The sequence below is a fragment of the Ambystoma mexicanum genome, chromosome 4p, assembly GCF_040938575.1.
Source record: "Ambystoma mexicanum isolate Mex_15411 chromosome 4p, UKY_AmexF1_1, whole genome shotgun sequence".
Lineage (NCBI taxonomy): Eukaryota > Metazoa > Chordata > Amphibia > Caudata > Ambystomatidae > Ambystoma > Ambystoma mexicanum.
In genome coordinates, this window is record NC_090927.1 from 271,973,601 (window position 1) to 271,995,160 (window position 21,560).

The 21,560-nt window shown below is 44.5% G+C and overlaps 1 protein-coding gene across 3 annotated transcripts in view; it reads right to left on the reverse strand.

Moving 5' to 3' along the window:
• Nucleotides 1–735: 735 nt before the first annotated feature.
• Nucleotides 736–21,560, reverse strand: part of ENPP5 (ectonucleotide pyrophosphatase/phosphodiesterase family member 5) — a 370,444-nt gene continuing 349,619 nt past the window's right edge. For all 3 annotated transcript variants that reach the window (XM_069605801.1, XM_069605802.1, XM_069605803.1), the window contains one exon: nucleotides 736–1,610. In XM_069605801.1, the coding sequence (XP_069461902.1) occupies nucleotides 1,228–1,610 (383 nt within the window). In that variant the 3' untranslated portion in view covers nucleotides 736–1,227. The remainder of the gene's footprint in view (nucleotides 1,611–21,560) is intronic.

Here is a 21,560-nt window from a genome sequence, read left to right on the forward strand (position 1 = left end):
CCAGGGGGAGCGAAGTTATAAGCCGCTCAAAAAGTGCTCTTCCTATGGAAACAGCAACATAACCATAACTACATGGCCACTACCGTGGCCATGTAATATATAAATAAAAAGTCCAGTGTTCGATCTTTGCTCCATTTGACAGTAAACAGAAAGGTTTCCATCCTTCAAACCCATAGAGACAAGGACTTACTGTGATGGGAGGATTTGAGACTCATCCTGCATGAAAGGCAACATTTTTCAGGATTTGGGTTGTTTTATAGTAACGGAAAAAACTGCGCCCGAAAATAAATCGCGTTTTGGCAGAAAATACAGTTTAGTCACTACAGTAAAACAACCCAAAACAAATACATTACCCGCTCCCCCCCTGCCCCCCACACCCTTCCTTACCTTGCAGTGGCATGGGGATTTGGTTGAAAATTCAACCAAATGTCCCATTCAGTAATTTAAATTCAGTCTTTTTGGGTAAACCCCCTTTTCAATTCTCAATTCCTGACCCACCACCATTACACTTCTGAAATGTCAGATCATCCACGTTTAAGCAGCATGTGCCCTTCTCCACAGGGTAAATACTAAGCTGTTCAATCTGGCTGCATTTTTAACAAGATTTATCCTCATACTGAGGATCAACTCAATCACACTTTGCGGCGAAGGAATGCTGTAGATGCCTGCTTGGACAGAAATCTCCATTTTGAGGAATCTGCCGGGAAGTAAAAAGGAATGACCAATAGATGCAGCTCACGTATACAAATATTTAATATATTTTATTAAGCATATTCAAATGTATAAGGGAAAGCTTACAGCACGTCCTATAATTCACTACACACAATATACTACATGTTTGCACAAGTAAAAACAATGCTTTCCTTCAAAAGGTATCAGTGAAAATTAAGAAATATAAAGATTGAATATATTTTTATTTTGTAAAGTGCCTCTACACACCTATAGCCCATGATTGCAGGTCCTAAAGAAAGTTTAAGTGTACTGAATATTTTTCCTTCCTCCATTTAAAATATGTTCAGTTCTCGTCATTCATTTTAGTAACATGCACTTATTTCTGTGAGGTAAATTTCTGAAACCATTATGAGCGTCTACATTCTTGAAAAATGTGAATGGTATTTACCGCTTTAAACCTTGTAGTTTCACATGTAGTTTTCATCCATCCATCATCTGCAAACAAGCTTCTAGTAGCTAAACTATTGTAAAGAGACGGCCCACAATTAGTACCTCTTAGCTTTGCAACAATGGCTGAGCAATTTCAATGTGGTGCCTTTGTACAGTAGGCATCTGGCTGCGCATTAAATGTGTAAATAATATGACCAAAAACACAACCACAATCACACTGCCAAGAAAGACTCCTATAAAATAAGCATATGATTCTTGCTTTTCATAATCGGCCAGCTGTATAGGGTCTGCGCTTGCAAGCATATCCTTCACATTACGTAGCGAGCCGTTGTTTGGCAGTGCTTCGATGTCTAGCAGATGACACAAAAGAGGATAGATGTCAATAGAATTCATGCTGTCCTTGTGAAAGTCCGTCCTGAAAGCTGGACCATGAGCCAAGAAGATGGATAGCATATCTGGATCGGTGTTGTCATAGCCATGGTTACCTGCTGTGAATTAAAACGAAAACATTTACATGGACTTCAATATGTTAACATGACATCTTTTTCCATGCAGCCCTTACCTAAAGAGAGCACCTGTTGTATAAAAAATCACTGATAGGTAACTGAAAGCCAGCTCTCACATTCAATCAATTTAAGAAGGCCCAAGCGAATATTGTTAAGTCAAGCAACTGTAATAAGTTATTATAGTTTTTTTTAGTAATGATAAAACGTGGGAGTATTCACTGTGCAAGTCTTTTTTGATCTTGAGTTATTACTGTGGCAATTGTCCCCTTAAGACCAAAGCTCAACACTCACACTGACTGGCTCCAAAAGTTACATGCGATTGACTTGTGATTTGTTTTTCAATAAAGTGTTTTTCCCCTGGCCACATGCTGCTTTGCCAGAGGACCCTGTGCACCATTCGAGGGTCCTGTTTAATAAACGAAGTTCCCTGGGCCTACAACACCCAGAACTGTCTAAAAGTGGGGAAGACAACTGGAACACTGACTGGCTCCCAGAGGCAATGTTCCCTCTAAATATTTTTCTTTATGTGCGGAACTGGTTTGCTGTTGTGCGCACATTATTTACCATGTGCGCAACTGACTAATGACTAAATCTTACAAGACTTTTTCCAAACACATAGGCTAAAATAAAATATGTCATATGTGATTAAACAGAAAACTCATCAACCAATACCTTGCAAATGTTTTATGCCACTGGAAAATCACTAATATGTACTACAAAATACAAATATCTCTTGTCTTAAACTGATGTGGCTGTCAGGAAATTCTGACAGAATACATTTGCCAATGAATTAATGGCAATTAAAAGCAATGTGTCAAAACATACTGATATGAGTTCAAGTGCCACTTTAAGTAATTCAAGGGCCTGGAGAATATGCTTCTAATAATGTGGGTAAGAAGGATTATTCCATCAGAATAACTGCACCTCAGAATATGATATTTCTGCTTACTATCCGCATTACGTGTCCTGTGGGTGGTGATAAAATCGGCCTTACATCTAAGACATATACACCATCCATTTTTACTCCCTAAAAAATGAAAATGTGCCCAACAAAAACGAGAAACCATGAAAATGTTGTTGCTTCAACCCACAAAGCTCCACTTATATTTTTTCCAATGAGTGACCAGTAGAGCAGTGGCATAGGAAGGAACTCTAATAATATTAACGCCTGATCTCAACAGGAATTTTAAGGGGAAGAACATCTTTTAATAAGCAGAAAGTATATGTATTGGCAGAGCTAATTACTTTTTTACTCCGTGAAAAATCGTTTGATCCCAAATAGGGAGCAAGATCTGATTAGAGCCCCGTTTATGCCCCCGACAAAGGAAGTTAAATGACATGGCACATAATAAAGTCTATAGTTTTGCCCACCCTTCCGCACCACAGACTAGATAAAATTAAATAAGTGCCTTACTGAGGTTTATGGAACCCTGCTGAAGAAAGTCACACATATATGCCTTTTAAGTTAATTGCATCAATTCATCAGAGATACAACTGATTGAGTGCCTTCTATAACTATGGATCCCTCTTCTGTAATTCTTTGTTATCAGTTAAATAAGATGCAGGGGATGCTAGAGGCGATACACACAGAGCACATGGTTATATTGAAAAGCCCTCAGCAGCTGATCATAGAAAGAAAAAGAAGGCGCTTTTGCCTTGACGGGTACTAGAATTTCCTATCCTTTAGCAAACGAGCAACACATTTCCTTCAGTGTACTGCCGAAACGTCCAATTTGGTTTTTGAAATGTGCTGCTTTGTTCATCACCCGCAAGGTGTAATGAATGACCTTTGCTCTTCCACCCATACCTTTTCCCGGCCCCTGCACTAGCCTCCAATACTAGTTGATAGAGCACTGTAAAAAGTGAGGGATTGTAGCAGTAAACACTCACTGGGATATTTGCAGACCCACAATACTTTGTGGGTGATGCTTTTTGTAAGGCACAATGAGTAACAGAAATTCTGGCATGTGAATGTTATTCATATTATTCATATTACAACAAACATAAAACAAGTGGATGTAGGTACACATCTGCTAATCTTTCGCAGAGCCAAGAGAGGAAGAGTCAAAGTTGTCCGGTACCATCTTAATGTGTTCTGGGGCAGAAGTTAGAATCATAAGGTAAAAGTGTGGTGGAATCAAGCTTAGGAGTCATGGGTGGGAAGGGAACATTATCAGGGTAATGTGTGCAGGAATATCTTGGTTAGATTCTTCCGTTCATGGAGCCAGTTTTTCATATTAGTTTTTAACCTCTTATGTGTGTATTCTGCTGTTAGGGATTTTGAGTGTTTACAGTCACTCTTGCATAGTAGTGTAATGCAAATGGGCAGAATATCAAGACTAGTTGCTTATTTTAAGAGAAAGAAAATTTCAAGTAATTTCTGCGACTTGTGCCTTATTACATTTTTTTTTAAAATAGGTGAGAATGGTCTGTGTGCGCTGCTAAAAATCTTCTGAGCGGCACCCAGAAAGAAGCTGGGCAAGCGCACATGCGCACAGCTTAGAGGGAACACTGCCCAGAGGGACATGGAACACAGTCTCCCTTAATCAGTGCCAGCTGGGCGTCCAGCCCAGATGATTGCAGCGAAGGGCCAAAAGCAGTAAAGGGAATCTTCCCTGGTTGGAGCCAGAAAGGGTATAAGGCCAGAACCCCTTCTCAAACCAGGATTTCACGACGCTCACCCTTTAACCGACTTCTGCTTCCACTCATTGGAATCCTTCCACCCACTGACTATCCCTTCATCAAAGTGGTTCTGTTACCGCACAGGACCAAGGAGCATTGCTGTTTGGGTTTGTCATTTGGTTACCTATAGCCTCATTCTAGCTCAACTCAGACCTGCTTCTCAGCCAGCCCTCCACTCCTTCCTTCTCACCCAGCTACCCTGCCTTGCTTTTGGACTGAACCCTTTCTTCATGGTCTTCACTTGTCCATTTCTTCTACCATCCATCATGCATCTTGATTTCGCTCTATCCCTCATCCTACTCATTCTCCATTCCCTTCTCATGGACGTCAGCCTCCACTTAGTGTAACTTCTACATCAGTCCCCTGCATCCCCCCCCATCTTCCTCTATTCCCCTCCCCCCGCACCTGCTTCTCTCAAATAAGACGCTCCTGTGTTGCCAGCATCTCTAACCTCATCTACCCCCTTCACGTACTGCACAACACCTGCTCCTCTCCCCCACCTCTCATCACTCTTCCACTTGGCCTCTGGAATGCACAATCCCTCTGCAACAAGTCTTCCTAAATCACTGACCACTTTTACTCCCATCACCCTCCACTTTCACTTCTCTCAGAACAAGTCTTTATTTCAATAAAATCCAAAACAATGCAACTTTTTTCCTTACACACACTGATGCATACCAAATATCCCGACCCAGTGGAAGTCCATTCTAATGCATCTCCCTTCCCCGTAACTCCACGGCAAGCCGGTCTATCCTGCCGTGGGATGGTCGGATGAATTGCATGTCCATGTCCCTGTCGTCACTGTATGTTATGGACAACATTTCCTTCCTTGATATTTTGATTTCTCTCTCCTGTGCTCGCTCTTCATAAAAGCCTTCTGGCGTGCAGTTTTTCTGGGCATGGTAAGTCGATTCTTTTGAGAAAGTGTATCCAGGGCTTCCAAGTTCTCACAAATCCTGTCGTCAATCTCTCTCATCGCCAATATAGACCATACCTTGTTCACCATAGGTTAAAAGAAAGGAGATCTTTCTTGCGCCAGAAGCTGGCAGGGACTAGCCTTGCTGCCAATAGCATAGCAGACATCAACCTTCCCTAAGGGGAATACAATAGGTATGTTTCCCTGATGGGTATGCCCAATAAAGCGATGCCTGGGTCCCATGGTATTTCACTTTCCACTACTTCTACCATTTACCTCAGCTCCACCCTCCAATAGGACATTATACTCCGGGATGGCCACCATATATGTAAACAAGACCCCACTTCCCGGCATTTCCTCCAGCAACTTTGCGATATAGCAGTATTCATTTTGCGTAGTTTCACCAGGTCTAGGTACCACCTTAGAAGGAGTTAGAATGCCATTTCCTTATGTTGCATGCATCTCAAGGAGATCCCATATCCCTACTCGTTTTCTTGTTTCACCATTATGACCAGTGCAACCTCTTCCATGAGCTTATAAAAACATTATATACATCTCCTTGTCTCCTCAAACCCCTGGAATGCTTAAAAGCTGGTTAATTTCCTTGTGGCTCCCTCCCCTATGATCTTGTGCATTACCAAACGTCTCAGTTGTAGGTATTCCATTCTGTTAGTCTCAATCAGGGCAAATTCTGCCTTACAGTCTGAACATTATTTGATGGTATTCCTTTTGAATAGGTGTTCTAGGCATATCCAGCCCTTCCCCCACCACCTAGTGAAGCTGCTCGGATCTGTGCTGGGTGAGAAGTCTGGATTGTCAAATAGGGGCGTGCAAGTGGATGGGAGTACCCAGTTTTCTCTTTTGTTACTCTATCCCAAACCTCTAGAACAGATGCGGTCACCGGACTAACACAGACCGAGAGTGGTCTATGCTCTTTAGGTACCCAGATAAGCTTCCATAATTGTATCCCCGCATTTCCCAAAGATTGAGTTGTGAAGCTGTGTAGTAGCGGCTTAGAATCTGGCAGCCCAACCCTCCCATCACAGTACTGCTTGTGACCAGTTTATTTGCCACCCGAGTTTTCCATCCCTTGCACACAATCCTTGATGGCTTTTTCCGCTTTTAATAGGTCTTTCAGTGTTAATTGGAAGAGGAGGGGAATAGATATATTGGCAGCATATTTATCTTTACAAAGTTAATTCTTCTGAACCAGGGTATGGACCTTTGTTTCCATCTCACCATGTATAGGGCTATCGCTTCAAATACTGGGGGATAATTTAATTTGTATAAATGTGATACTTTGAGGACATCCTGACTCCTAAATAAGTTATAGCCAGTTCTAGCAAGGCGCAGCAAAACTCTCTTGGATATCAGGGTTTGAATCTCCCTAGGGATGTTTAGATTTAGTAGCTTTGTCTTTGAACCCTCAATCTTGAATCCCGCGGTTTCAGAGAATGCGTTAATCTCTTCCATTACTTTGGAAGGGTGTGTAGATGTTCTGAAATCGAGAAGGGCACGTTATCAGCAACTAGTGATAGTTTGTATGGCTTCCTAACTTATTTTGATGGTTTGATTCGCTCTTATTCTCCTGTTCTACGGGTTCCATGGGCATTAAAAATAGCAGTGGCGATATGGGGCATCTCGGTCTAACCCCACTCTTGATTTCTACCAGTTCTGGATGCATTCACCCTGGTCCTCGTTTTAGCACGCCATAACCCTTTTTATGAAGTTCTCCCCAAATACAGATCCCTCTAATGTGCGTTTCATAAATACCCAGTGGTGTGGCTGCAGAGTGGCCTGCAGTCTGCGCAGTATCATGGTGTTCCCCTGGTGGCCTGTTTTCTATTGCTGGCTTTTGGAGGCTGAGTCAGTTTACAAAACTTGGAGTCCGCGGAGCGGAGAGGCTGTAGAGTGGCCTGCAGTCTGTGCAGAGACCCAAGACTCAGACTGCTTTGTATCGACACAGCCTTGTAGAACCCTGCAGTGGACCTTTTCTTCCAGACTGTAATCGTTCCATGGAGGTTTTATTCAGCATAGCACCTTGAATCGGTTCTGCAGTGAGTTTATGCACAAAAGTGGTGCGCATGCTTAACTGTGTTTAATTGACTGTGTGCTCCCCACCTAGTATTTCCGGAGACTGCAGGGTTCAGCCCTTTGAGCCATAATAGGTGGATTCCCTTGGGAAAATGCAGGCCAAAAACAAAACATATCCTCTAAGAAGTGAAAGCATGACGCTTGTGGACAGCTTTAGCATCGCCTCTACACCTCTGGCTAGCCGACAGTGGGCGGCCTTGAGAAGGATAAAATGTCAGCGTTCAACACCCCCCCCGCACGAAGCCCCCAGGTAGTTCATGTAACGCTCACCTGACTCCCACGGAGGCACTGGCCTGGTTCGCGCTGCTGTGACCTCTTCTAAGGTGATGCGCAGGGTTCGGAAGACGGACTGGACCGGGCCCCCAAATCTGGCTTGTCTGGCTCACAGAAGTATCCTTCTGTAGGCGAAAATAGGGGATTAACTGTCTGCAGGGTAATGCAATCAGCCTCCCACTTTCCCCTCTCACCCTCCTTGAAACCCTTCTGTGATTCCTCGTAGCGTCTCACCTTAGGGTCTGGAAGGACGAGCTCTCCATCCTGCTTCTGATGCAGGCCCGCGTTGGTATCTAGTTACTTCACTGGATTTTCGGATTGGTTTGAACCAAACTTGCTTGGCTTCCAGGTAAGTTTTTTGATAAGAGGTTCCACTTGTGTCCATGCATTAATGTACTAATGCTAGTGTCTTTTTCCCCATAGGGGCCGGGGTACAGAATGCCGGGGAACAGGCACCGACCCGAGATGAGAGGTGAAATCCTTGTAGAAATCAGGTAAGTCTTTAATGATTGTTTTTTGGTAATGTCTTTTCATTCGCTCATTAACGCTGATGTCTTTTTTTCCCCTTAGGGGCCGGGGTCCAGAAATGCCAGGATGCGGCGCGGACCCGAAATGAAGAGGGAATTAATCAACAGGTAAGTCTTAACATGGAGATTTAGCTTTCCTTATTCCCTTCTCTCTCTCACCTTTTGTTCTGGTCTTTTTCTCCCTAGGCGCTGGGGCGTGACTGCGAATCCGGATGATCGCTGCTGAACATGGAGGCACCCAGTAAAGGTGAGTGGAATGCGGCGCTGCAGCGATCGACGCGATGAGCTTTTAAATAAAAGTCTTCCTTTTCAGGATTGTCGGCGAGATGTCTCCGGGATGCGGATTTAGCAGGTAAGGAATTTTCCTTCTTCGGTTCTCTTCTTCTCTTCCTTTGCAGGTGATCCAGGATGCTGGCAGGCGTGGCAGAAGTCAGGATGCAGGAGCAGACACGGTGAGCGTCCAGCTGCTAGATGCAGAACAACGCGAAGCACGTGTGGCTGTTCGGGTGGGGTTTAAATAGCCTTGGAAGAAGTTCCAGGTATGTATCCTTCCTCCAATCAGGTATGTATCCTTCCCCAACCACGCCCGGATGGTAAATTAGTCCCACAGATAAAGTAGTTCCTTTCAGGCCTCAAGGAGGCTGGGATTCTGCAGCATGGTCTGCATCAGGTAAGTGCACCCAAGCACATCCATAATGAGCCTGGCGCCTATGGCGCCAGGACTGATATCTTTTATGAGCCTGGCGCCTTAGGCGCCAGGACACTGTCCAAAGGGCCCCTATATGGGGTTGCTGGGTCCTTCCTTGGGGACTGGATGTCCGCTTTCGGGGACGCAGGGCTTGAACCGGCTCCCCGGGAGCGGGCATCATGACAGTTCACACTGAGGAGTCAAGCCAAGTCCTGGCATTAGGAGCCAACACCACCATAAATGACTGCAACATTTCTGGATCAGTGGTGGAGCAGGAAGTAAACTTACCTATATTTGAAGCTTGAGTTAGCTTACAAGCGAAAACCAAGCAAATCAAAGCTATAAAGGGACCGATTGAACCCTACCCTATTTAGAACACAGGCAACAATAGTTGAAGTAGCCCCAGAGACATTTAATCCGCTCACAGTAAACTTAAATCTTAAACAGGTGCTGGGAATGACTCGATTTTGCACGATGTTTCAGAGCTATTTAAGAGCCCAATTGTGCCACTAAATTTAGTGCTACAATCCTTTATCCGCCAAATACGATACTGTGGCATATGAAGTAAGAGGAAATTCTGGTATACTAACAGAGATACAATGCCTTCTTCAATAAGGGTTAACAAATTCTAACACCGAAAATGAGGCGCCAGTCTGCAACTTCCCACAATCAAACTATGCTGACAAACCAATCTAAACAACTAAGGAAATCATCAGCAAGGAGGTTTCACATGTAGCAGGTATATCTGTGATTGATCAACCAACAATGATTGACTTAAGTACCATTCCACCACCACCACCAACAAAAGACATCTAAGTATAGGAAGGTGGACTCGAAATCCAGGAGGAAAGGTTCACGGAAGTTCATGCGAAAAATGATGCCCACTGAAAACAAGTTGGCCTACACCAGGGACTCTGCTCATCGTCCTGAGAAAGTGCTAGTAAGTGGTGGTGCTTTGTCTTTGAAGGAAACCTCTGCAAGTGGCCCACAGAGGAAAGAAATTCCCATCAATGTATCGCCTTCCATGTCTTGTCATTCTTCACGTAACCGTAAACAAGAAAAAACAAAGCAAGCACGTAGGCGCAAAATCCAGATCTAATTATGAAGTGAAAGCCCGGAAGCAAAATTTGAGTGTACAAAAGGATGGAATGCCGCCACCATGCATGCAGAATCCCCCTGATGTCGAGGATGACCTATGGAAAAATCAGGCGACCAAAGATGGCTCTACAAAGTAAAGCTACCAAAGGCGAAGGTTGGTCACCCACACATCTCCATCCAGCAATGATGTTGAACACCTATCTCCTGACCACTAATGGAGGTTGGTTAGGGAAAGTCGAGAGTCAGATTCTGATCTTCGAATCGGTTTTTGAGGAGGAACAGAACATACAACTAAATCGACCAAGTTTTGGATTTGCTCTCAACCATCTCTGATTTAAGATCTATATTATTGATATCAGTGATCAACCTAAAGTTTGTCCATCTTTTTGACCGTACCCATTTGGGAAAATACACCATTCATTTCTACTCAAAAATGATTGAGAGCATAATGTTTAGATCTCAAGAGGAATTGCTAGGGCGAACAAGACTATTCTGGTATCGCTCCGCTCACCCACCTGTCTAGGAGGGCAAACTGTGGCAATGTATGGTCCAAATTCTTGTCTAGATGGAACTTTATTGAAACTAATCAACTATTCAGGAGGTCTTTTTTTAGTGTTTCGACATGGTCAAATGCCTTCACAAACTATTATAGACTACAGCTTTGTAAAGAACTTAGGGGTGAAGAGGTTGTAGAATTTAACAATGTAAAACAACGTTGAACGACCATGCAATGATACAACTAGTTGTCAGCCAGGTGCTTTCCTGGGAACCTGCAGAATTTTTGACAGGTCAGTCTCTGGTGTTGTTTGGACAGGCACCAGGCTGGCACATTATAGCGCCAACTTAGATTTAGTAAACTCTGACCTATCTGACTGGTTATACAATCTGTCCACAGATGAAAAGTTCTCATTCAGTTCCAGGGAAATTCTCTGAAACATTGTTAAGATCGACATAACAGGGGCAGAATAGAACATTAGTGCAATCTAAGATCTCAGTTTCGGGGAAATCCCATTTATTTGACATGGAAATTCAACAGTGAAAAGCCAAATGAGGAAGGATGTGCAGCATCTAGTGAAATGCCTGTTAAGGGGGAAAAGAAACACAAACAAAAAAAAAGTTTAAACGCCATTGCAACATAAGCCTTTGTAACCGTTTTCATAAGCTCAAGCGCCTAGATGCCTAGTAGCTCGGTGCGCTCTACAAATACATACATAGTTTAGAACCTGGTGTAGAGTACATCACAGGGGGAGATATATAAAATAAAACAGGAACTATTGAGTAAGTTTGCTAGCCATGATATTCGTGCGATCTGGTGGATCCTGAACAGCAAATGTAAAACCAATTCCACTGTCAGTCCTCTTGAGTCTCAGAAGAGCCCTGGGTGGACTATTTTACAGGCAAATATGAGGCCAATGATCAAGAGGAGTATAGGCTGAATAGCGTGAATTCCCTTTTACGCACCAAGTCCCCTCTAGTCTTAAATTGGGCAGATATAGAGCCCACTATCAATAAACTGAACAACTTTCGAGCCTCTGGTCCGGGCGGTGTGACAAATGGCATTATTAAAAGCAAGCCAGCTCTTTGGGTGGATATTTTGTACCATCTATTCACCCATATTGTGAAAGATCGCATTTGCCCGGCCTCTTGGACCTCCTCAACACGTGTTCCCATTTTTAAAAGAGGGGAGAGAAACTCTGGCCTCCTATCGACCCATTTCTTTGATTGACACCACTTTGTTTGCGAAACTTCTCCAAAGTGAACTCACTCGTTGGGCAGAGGGAGCAAATGCCATAAGCCCTCTTCAAACGGTGTTTAGGAAAGGCAGCAGAATAGTAAGCAGGATCACCTTGACAGCGTGTCTTTCAGATACCAGCCATCCTATCAGCTCTATGGGGCCACAATCAAATGCGTTTGCGCCCTTCGACAACCTCAACATCTCCATGCTTTGGGCTAAGTTAGCAAAGTGGGGGATAGACCGGGCCCATTATCCTCGATTCATTTCTTATACTCCGTTAATTCGACTAAAGTGAGATTAAATATGTGGGGAGAACTAGCTCGAAAGAGCCCCTTAAAGGATGGTGTACGTCAGGGGTGCGTGTTTGCCCCCATATTATTCTATACTTATCAGACCTTGTGGGCTAAAAGCAAAGAATGGGGGCACTGGGGTGTGCCCATTTTGAAAATGAGGTGCTTAGCATATGCAGATGATTTAATACTCCTTGATTATACACAACTAGGACTACAGCGGCAATTAGAAGGTCTAGAAAAATATCTTAATGAAAATCTGCAGATAAACGCAAGTAAATCCTAGGTCTTGACTTCTACGACTAGTAAGAAGCTAAAGCATTTTCCCTGGAAATTGGACAACACACCTATTAAGAGTCGAATCCATATGCTATTTAGGATTTATAATTTCAGTAGCAAAGCATTGTGAACATCTGAAAGCACGCTTCTATGAAAAAATACATACATGCACCTCACTCCTGATGGTCATAAAAAGTAAGCTGTGCGCTCTCCCCCCACCAAGTCCATTCATCAAGTTTTATGAAAGTTTCACCAATTATCCCGTATGGGCGTGAAGTCCTTGAATATCAGGGACAGGAAATTAGTTGACGATCTTGGAGCTAAAATTCTTAAGTGAGCATTGGGCCTCCCTGTCTCAGTACCATCATACTGGAAATGGAGCCGATTTCCTGGTGGGCACAATAGACTAGGAGGACCCTCTCCTTAATGGGTAAATTGGAGCAGGCAAGTACATCTGCACTTGGATTCCAGGTTATGGCTCAACCATCACTAGACATTAATCCCTATCTAAATGTAAAAGACGATGTGACAGGATGAGGGAAGAAGTAGAGCCGACAGGCATAGAGCCCGAAGCAGTACTGAAGACAAAGATTACAATTTGGGATGGAATTATGGACCTACAAGATTTGGGTAGACTGAAGCTTTACTCTGGTAAGGAGCACTTCTTCCATCCTATAACAGAACCTAGGTGATAACTAGCAAAATGTCCATCTTCAAAAATGAAACACTGGTACCTAAGGCTCAGATTACAAGGCCTTCCTATGTTGGAATATATTGGCCAGAAGTTGGGCATTTCAACGGGTTTGAGGACTTGTAGAATGTGTAATACGGGGGCCGCAGAAAATCTATTCCATCTTGTAATGAGTTGTCCTGTTGGATCTGAGAATTATATGTTTAGAACGATTTGTGCACTCACCATTGCAGATCTTAACTCAGGATCTATATTATAGGCTGGCTACCACGGAAATGTCACTCATTGTGGCTTTAGTTAGGATGTAAATGGGTATTTTTCTTGAATTTGGCAAGCTATCAGAAATAGATATGAAACATTTGACTTTAATGGAGGATATCTAAGTAAGTTTGTTGAATGCTCAGGAAAGATAACTTCTTCATTATAGTGATATTTGTTTTTAGGTTAGCTTGTATAATATCCGAGGACAATTATATGTGCATTGTACAAATAGGTATATGTCTTTTTCCTCTTTTCTGTTATATTTTGTGTAAACGTACTTTTGTACTGGAAAAACACAAATACAAAAATAAAAATGCTCATTCCACTCTGTCGAATACATTTTCTGCATCTAGTACTAGCAGGGTGGATGGACTGCTCTGGAAATGTGTAGTTGAGTCTATGATGTGAAAAACAGTGTATGTTGTCAAACCTCTGTCTGGCTTTGACAAAGCCGGCTTGGTCACTGAATGATATTTAGCAGAATGCCTTCTAGCCTTGTTATGCCAAGATCTTTGTGTATGTTCTTAAGTCTGTTTAGCAGGGTTATAGGCCTATAAAAGCTGCATTCGTTCAGATTTGTCCCCTGTCTTGGTGGGACTGTTATGGTTGATTCCTTCGTGGAGTCCGTTACCTCTCCCTTTGTCAAAAAGGAGTTGAAACGCTCCCTTAAGTGCCTTGTCAATTCACTCTTAAAGGTTTTGTAGAAAAGGCCTGCAAGTCTGTCTGAACCAGTGTGGTTTTGAGTTCAACACCTCTATTGTTATCGCCATATCCAGCTTGGCTTTCTGTTTGCCTGTTACTTTTGGGAGTAGCACCTTTTCAAAGTAAATCCCCCTTTCCTTGGTCAGTCCCTAGTTTAACTGTGTATAAATTGCAGTCAAATTGTCCTAGGTCTATTTCAGTCTGTTTCTTTGATGGGGATAAATCATCTCTTGTTTAGCTTTTAGCACGCCCACTAAGATAGTCTTGTGTTTGTTACCAGCCCAGTAGAAGGTTCTCAGTAAGCACCTTTCCGCCCTGTTAGTTTGGAGCATGGATAGGCATCTGCGTGACTCCTGTAGTTACCTAAAAGCCTTTCATGACGCTGTTAATCAATAGCGTTCCTCCCATTATTGCTTCCAATTTGCAGGATCTTGTTTGCTTTTTTTCCTTATTTTTGCTAGGTTAGTGACTTTGGCTAAGATACAGCCTCTAATTATCGGTTTAAAGGTGTCCCATGTAGTACTGTGATGTGTCTTCTGGTCTGTTAATTTGTAAGAATGTATCTATGCACTTGGCTATTCTCCCGGTTTCCTTTGTCCCCCAGTACATACTGTCGAGTTCCCCATGGTTACCAAGATTCCCTCCTCCTCCCATTCTCTATCCACTCTACTGAGTTATGGTCTGACAGCATTCAGGGTTTATGCTCACCTCCATGGCTCTTGGTAATAGTGTGCTGCTGATCATTAAGTAATATATTCTTGTATAGCTTCTGTCATAAGAGAACATTTACATTCCATGGACTGTGGGTAATGAACTATCCGCATCTTTCAGGCCCATGTGCTGGAGTTGGTTAGGCAAAGGTGTGGGTGCTATGCCATCTCTATTTGGCATCCCCTTTGAGTGGTCCAATGTGGCAGATATGTTGAAACCGCCCCAGATTATGATCTTGCGCCCTGCACCTTCGCGCAATCTGACTAAGAATTTTAGCAGGAAGTCCCCCTGGTAAGTGTTCGGTGCATATACCAAGGCCAATGCCCAAATAGGCGCCCGCGTATTGTTACAAATCTCCCTGTCTGTCAAATTGGAAGGTTATTGTTGACAATTATTGCCACCCTCGATTCCTTTCCCACTGCTGATGCTTGGTGTATGTGTGGAAATATGGGATGTCAGTCTAGCTGGAGCTGTTTTCAAGAAGTGAGTTTTTTTAATAAAGGCAATGGGCCTCATTACGACCTTGCCGTTCCGGAAACAAGGGTACCGGTAAACTTACCAGCACTCTTGTTTCCGGACCATCAAATTACAAGTTTGCCTTCCGGGGACGCTGCACCCAACAGGTCTGACCCTGCCGGGCGCAATGGTCACGGTAGGCAGACAGATCATGGAAGCACCGGCAAAATTAGCATTGGTGCTAGTGCTTCTGTGAACCCATTACCATGGATGGGACTCCACAGGAATGGGGAACATTTACCAGCACCCAGCTTGCCGGTCCGACGGGACTACAATGTTCCAGTGGCACTGTAAAAATAGGTGCCGGTAAAATGTCACGAGTCTGGCGGCAACCCACCAGAAGCACCAGCAGGGTTACTGCCGGACTCGTAATGAGGCTCAATGTCTCCCATCTTTTTTAAGTAAATTGAACAAGCAATTTCTTTCAGTGAAGGAGTTTTATCCCCTAAAACCGTTATGCATTTAAACATAGTGGAGCTAATTTTGCTCCCAGACGTAATTTGGCGATGGGGAGCCGTTCCGTGTAGACATACACAGCGGAGTGCAAATGTGCAGGGCAAAACACAGCATACACGTGCACATTTGCACTCTGTGCAAATGAGTAAATGCTGCCTACCATGCTCGAATGACAGGCAGTGTTTACAATGGATCCCTATGGAGTCTGCCTGCTTTATGCTGGTGCCAAAAACTGACAGACTTCATAGGGATCCCCAGCATTTGCATGAAAATGCATGCTGGGGCATTTGTATGGCGTAGAGCAAAGGAGGTGGCGCAAATGCAAGTTGCATTTTGCCCCTCCTCTAGGTAATACAAATGAATGAAAATGGGGCGTGATGTTAATGGAAGGCATAACAGCCTTATGAAAGACTTATGGCTTCCATTAGCGTTACACCCCCCATAGAAAACAAGCTCCAGTGTGTGTAACTTTTTTGACTCTGCAATTCTTTCCCGGCCCAGGTAGTTGTGAGGATTTGGTCCGCTCAAGTGTGTCCCATGCTTGCCTAGGAGATGCCCCTTCCTTTTCCTCCCCACACATTTCCCAGCAGTGCCCTCACTTTTACCCAGTACGTCCTCCCACTTGCCCCCAGCCCCCTTGTGAATTTGTTTCATATGCTGTCATTTGGTCGCTTATTCTGTAGTATTCGGGATAGCAAGCAGGCATTGCCCATTGCCCTTTTGGTATACTTCCGTTTTGGGCGTTATACCCCCCTTAGCTTTAGTATATTTTTCTCCTTGCCCCATGGCTTGTAACTCGTCCCTGGTGCCCCATTCATTGTTTCTGGCGTCCATTTCCCTTTTCGAGGTTCTCCTTGGCAGCACAGGGTGTGGCTTGTCTCCATTTTCTGGTGCAATTCCAAAGAGTGAACATTCCTCTTTCAATGTGGATACTCTGTGGTGCTTGCCATCCATTGTGAACGTCATCTTTATAGGATGTGGTTTGTTTGGAAGTGTCTCATCATTGCAGTAAACTGCTTTCTTTTCGAGAGAGTATGTGCAGAGGTGACGTGAAAAAAAATCAATATTGTACAGCTGCTGTATGAAATGGGGGGATTTATTTCTTAGGCCATTAAGATCTTTTCTTTTGTTGAATATGAGTGGAGCTTTACTAAGAGGTACTGCGCCTTGTTTTTTCCGCTCTTTTGATTTTTTTGACTGGACCATGTGCGCTCAGTCGACTGGGAGGTTGAGCCTGTGGTTCTCCGGTAGGATGGCAGTGAACTAAATCAGTGATAAAACCTTGCATATTTGTGTTCTCCAGCCTTCTTCCACTGCCTTTATTCTTATATTCTCCCTTCTCCACCGGTTTTCCAGAGCGTCATACATGTCCATTAACTGGTTTGTAAAGGTCTGGATTGCCAACATATCACCCTGCAGCTTGGTCATTTCCGTTGTGATTTCTTTAATGGAGTTTTGTTTGTGGACACCCTTTCTCCTAGCACTTGGATCTGCCTTCTTCAATTGATCTCTCCATTTCAGGTTTCATGGAGTGGATCTTGTGCAAGGTTGTTCTTCAGGTCTCAAGCAACCTTTCAAATCGTCCTTTGTAATACAGCAGGGGTTTGGCCATTGGTCTGTTCCTTTACCTGTTCTCGAAGTCATGCCCATGCGAGAAAACCCAGTTTTCCAAGGTGTTTTCTGTTTTTATTTTCCCAGTAGGAGGCCTTAACTTGTACCTCTGCCTAGTGATTTGTGAAGTACTCCTCGTTTCCAATACTGTACTTCCGCCACCTTACTTTTCAGCTGTTGATGTAGGTTTGTTGCAGATTTTTATCTGGTTCTTCCCAGTGGCCCTTGTTTTCCCCTTACTATGAGGTTTTCCCCACTTTACTGTCCCATTTGCTGCACAGCTCCACCATGGAGTTTTTGATTCTGATATCTTTCCCCGTAGGCTCTCAGCTACTGGCCACTCCTTGCAAGCTCTTTCCTGATATGGGAGGGTTTCTATCCCACCCTTGTTTTTCGGCAGTTTCTATAATTATTGCCATAGTCCAAGAGGGGGTTCCCAGGGCTCCTCAGCGGTGTGCCAGAGTTTTCAGGCCCTAGATCTGGCCCGCCACTCCTGCAGCCTCCCGCCCCCCTTGTGGTGAAGCTTTGCTGCTGCCCGGGCTTGAGCTCCGCTCTCCGGGCTCTATCATCCTGCTGTCCCGCTCCTACCTCTCCTGCTTTCACCTTCTTGGCATGGGGTGGACTCCCCAGCCACACAAACTTCACCGGCCCTTGGGGGATGGCGGGGATCTCGCCTCAGTCTTCCGCCTCTCTTGCCACTTGCCTCACTTACTCTGGTGCCCTAACTCCTCCACGCCCGAAAGCCTCAACTGCCCGTGGTGGGTGGTTCCTGGAAGCGTTGCTAGACACTCCGCAGCTCCGACCCCACTCTGCTTCTCTGCAGCCAGCCCACCAGTGCAGCCAGTTTAGCTACCATGGTCATTTCATGATCCAGGTACTTGGGGGCTTTCTGTTCTGTATAGAGTTTCCTTCTTGCTTTACTTACAGGCTGGGTTAGGTTTGTGGGTCATGTCCTACCATGCCGCCATCTTTGCACTGTTATCAACTTTTACTTTTTGCTATTAAAGAATCCTGGATCTCCTCTCAGGACTGTGCTACTCTAGCAGCTATCCACACTGATTCTGCTACCTCCCCCCCCACCCGTTGGGAAGGGCAACGGTGGGGGGCTCCTTAAAAATAAGGCCCTCAATATTGCCCTTCTACCTCCTCGAACATTAACTCTTATGCTTTTGAATATACCACTATTCAACTCCTCCCTCCTACTCCTCTCACTGTTCTGGCTCTCATTGATCTTCCGTAATCAGACCTGTCTCCTTGAGTTAATTCCTACTGACATGCCCATTGTCATGCTGGGGGACCAACCCTATGCAGCCACCAGTCTTAAACTTGCATCCCTCTTATCTGACAACTCCCCCATGGCCAATCAATCCACTCTGGTAGGAACTCTTGACCTTTTCTTTGTCTAATTCGCTCTACTCCTCTGACCTCTCCATTGACCCCCCTCTCCATTTAAATCAAGTAACTCCCCATCTTCAATGACTCAGGAAATTCAGGCAGGACCTCTTGCCCCTTACCTTAATGATGTGAGGACTGCTCTCCTGTCTCTTCCATTCAACGTGCCTTATCTGACTTTTAGTATGCACTAATGACTGTTTGACCAACATTATCCCCACTTGCAAATTCACAGCGTGCTTGCCCCAGCCTTGGATCACCTCTGAAATTCAGACACTCAAAACAAATGTGTCATGACCTACGATGCTGGGGCAATTACCGACGCCCCCTTCTCTACTGCTAGCCTACAAATATTACCCTGTTGCCGCTCGACTCTACCAAATACTCTTACTTCACAAACTATAAACACTACAAACTTTCATCTAACCTCCAACTCTTTGCTCACAGCTCCAAAGCCAATATCCATCACCCCCTCCCTTTCTGCTAATAGCTTACCTCTAGAATCTCTCAAATACATGACCCTCTCACAGCCCTTCTGTCTCCCTCCCCAACCCTACTTCTGTGGACCGCCTCTTCCCCCTACCTCTTTTACACTCAACTATTCCCTACCTCTCCTATTGCATTAGCACCCATCCTTTTTAGTGCCTATCCATCTTGCACTCCTACCAACAATTTTGCTCCCCAATTGGTAAGAATCAATTGCTTGCCCTTATCTCTCCTCGCTCTCGCTTGTTTGAAATTGTATTTTATTGTTTAAAGCTCGAGGGCAGAGAAGCGCTGAACAGTGTGGATAGCTAGCATTTGGGCTGCCATCTTTTACCAGTAGTGCAATACTGCAAGTTGGGGCCTGTGTGTTGGTATGTGCGTCCACTGGTGTTAGTCCTTGGCCAGGTGTTCAAAAAGTCATGTTTTGGGAGATTTGAGAAATTGTGGGGCATTCTAAGCAGACACCAGGATGATTCCTCCTCCTCCTCCGTTTACAGCATGTATTCTTCAACCAAAGAAGTCCCTTGAGGATAATAGCATTTGAGATGCACTTCTGACTTTCGTAGTAAACATTCCATCATGACTGCATTCACGCATGTCTCCAACTTTCACTTTAATGCTCAACACTTCAAACTCATCAATTTGGGCCACTCCCTTCACCCTCCTGGAGCGTGGTTTTTGCAAATTTGCCCTTCCCTGGATCACCTCCTAGCTGAACGGTTGATACTTTAAAATCTCTTTAAACTTGCAAACCTCTGATCCCACCCAATCTCCCTCTCAGCGTTCTTCAAGGATCAGTCCTTGGACCTCTAACTCTTCACCCTCTATAAATCTGCCCTAGGAAGACTTCATACTTTGTCATCAGCAAAAAGGTGATGGTGAAAGCCAAACTATTTTTCTCTTTTTCCTCCTTCACCAGCCATCTCAAAAAATATTATGAACGGTCTCACTGCAATTCATCACTCGATTGCTTAGTTCTGCTTCATGCATACTCCTTGGCTGTCTTATGTACTCCTTCCTCCCTCTAGGCAAAGTCTGCGATCCACACTCTTTACCACCTACTCAGATCATGCCCCACTTACCAACCACAAACATCCTGTTTGGCTCTCCACGCACTACCAGCAGTCTTTTTAAGTTCCTTCTTCTAGTCTAGAGCCATCAATGGTCTTGCTCCTCAGCAGCTGTCCGATTGTATCTTGGTTTACCCATCATTTCTTTTCCTCTGTTCCTCCATGGCGCTCAACCTCACCATCCCATACCCTTCCTGTGCTTCCTCACCCCCTACTCCAGGGGTCTTCAAACTGTGGGGGAGGAAAATGGGCAGTGGCGGCTCAGACTAGAGCATAAAACTGTCTCGGGCACCAATGAAAAAGTGTCCCACAGTTGCAAATGGCAATTTATTCCTTTAGTGAGAGACTGTTTGAATACTACCCAAGGGGGTGTTTTTGTAAAAATGTAAGCAATTTAAAGAATATTTATTCAGCAACAATAGTCCAACCTAATAGCTGCATAGTGAAGTAACTAAACTGGCCAAAAAAGTGGCACATCTGCACCAAATAAACCTAGCCCACACTAGCATTTTTGGTTCGGGCATTACCCTAGTTGCCAGTCCAAGCCTGACGTCTCATCAATAACAGGCGATGGGGCGTCAATCCAGTGACCTCCCTCACCCATTATGGAAGAACCGAGGAGCCCAGTGAAACACTGAGCACTCCCTCAGTTGCTTTTTCCAGCTGAGGAAGGGCTCCAGGGCTGGTTGAATGGTCAAAGGGAAACACTGTTTCCCTTTGACAGTTCCCCAGCCACACATGCTCACTGAGTCATGCAAGGCTGGGGGCGTTTTTTTTCGCCAGCTTTACATAGTTCACTGGAAATGCTGGCTGGGGAACTGCATGTCTATGTGCGAGGGGGAGCTCATGTGCCTCCTCGCACATACGGACAGAGCAGCCTGGAGCAGGGAGTTTACGCACCCATGCGCAGACCCTTCCACGCATGTGCAGGAACAAGGGAGCTCTTGCTTCCAGATTCCTGTTCATGATGCTGGAGCGCTGTGGAGGAAACTTTAGGACCGGGGCAGAAGATAATTTTATGTTCATTTATTTTTTATTTAAATGTGTATGGATGCATGTATGCTCATGTTATGAGTGAGTGTATGGTGATGGGTGCGCGTGTGTGCACGCGCGCATGTTTTGGTCCGTTGAGCTGATTTTGAGTGGGGGTCAGGGGCGGAGGAGGGTTGTACAACAAAGGCATTGCTGCACAATCCCCCTACCCACCTGCCGAAATCAGCTCACCTGAGGCGCTGTGGAGACCATGGAAAAGTGATGGTATTTTTTTATTGGACATCTATAATAGATGTACAGTAAAAAATATGCCTGCCCCCTGCGCTAATTGCAAACTGTTTAAGTATGTTCTAAAATGAAACATTTTAACCCATTAGTGAAAAAGAATTCTGAAGGGAAACTCCCAAACCATCCTTGATTGGTTTGGGCTCTTTCGCTTGGTTGCTATGGCATATCTTGGC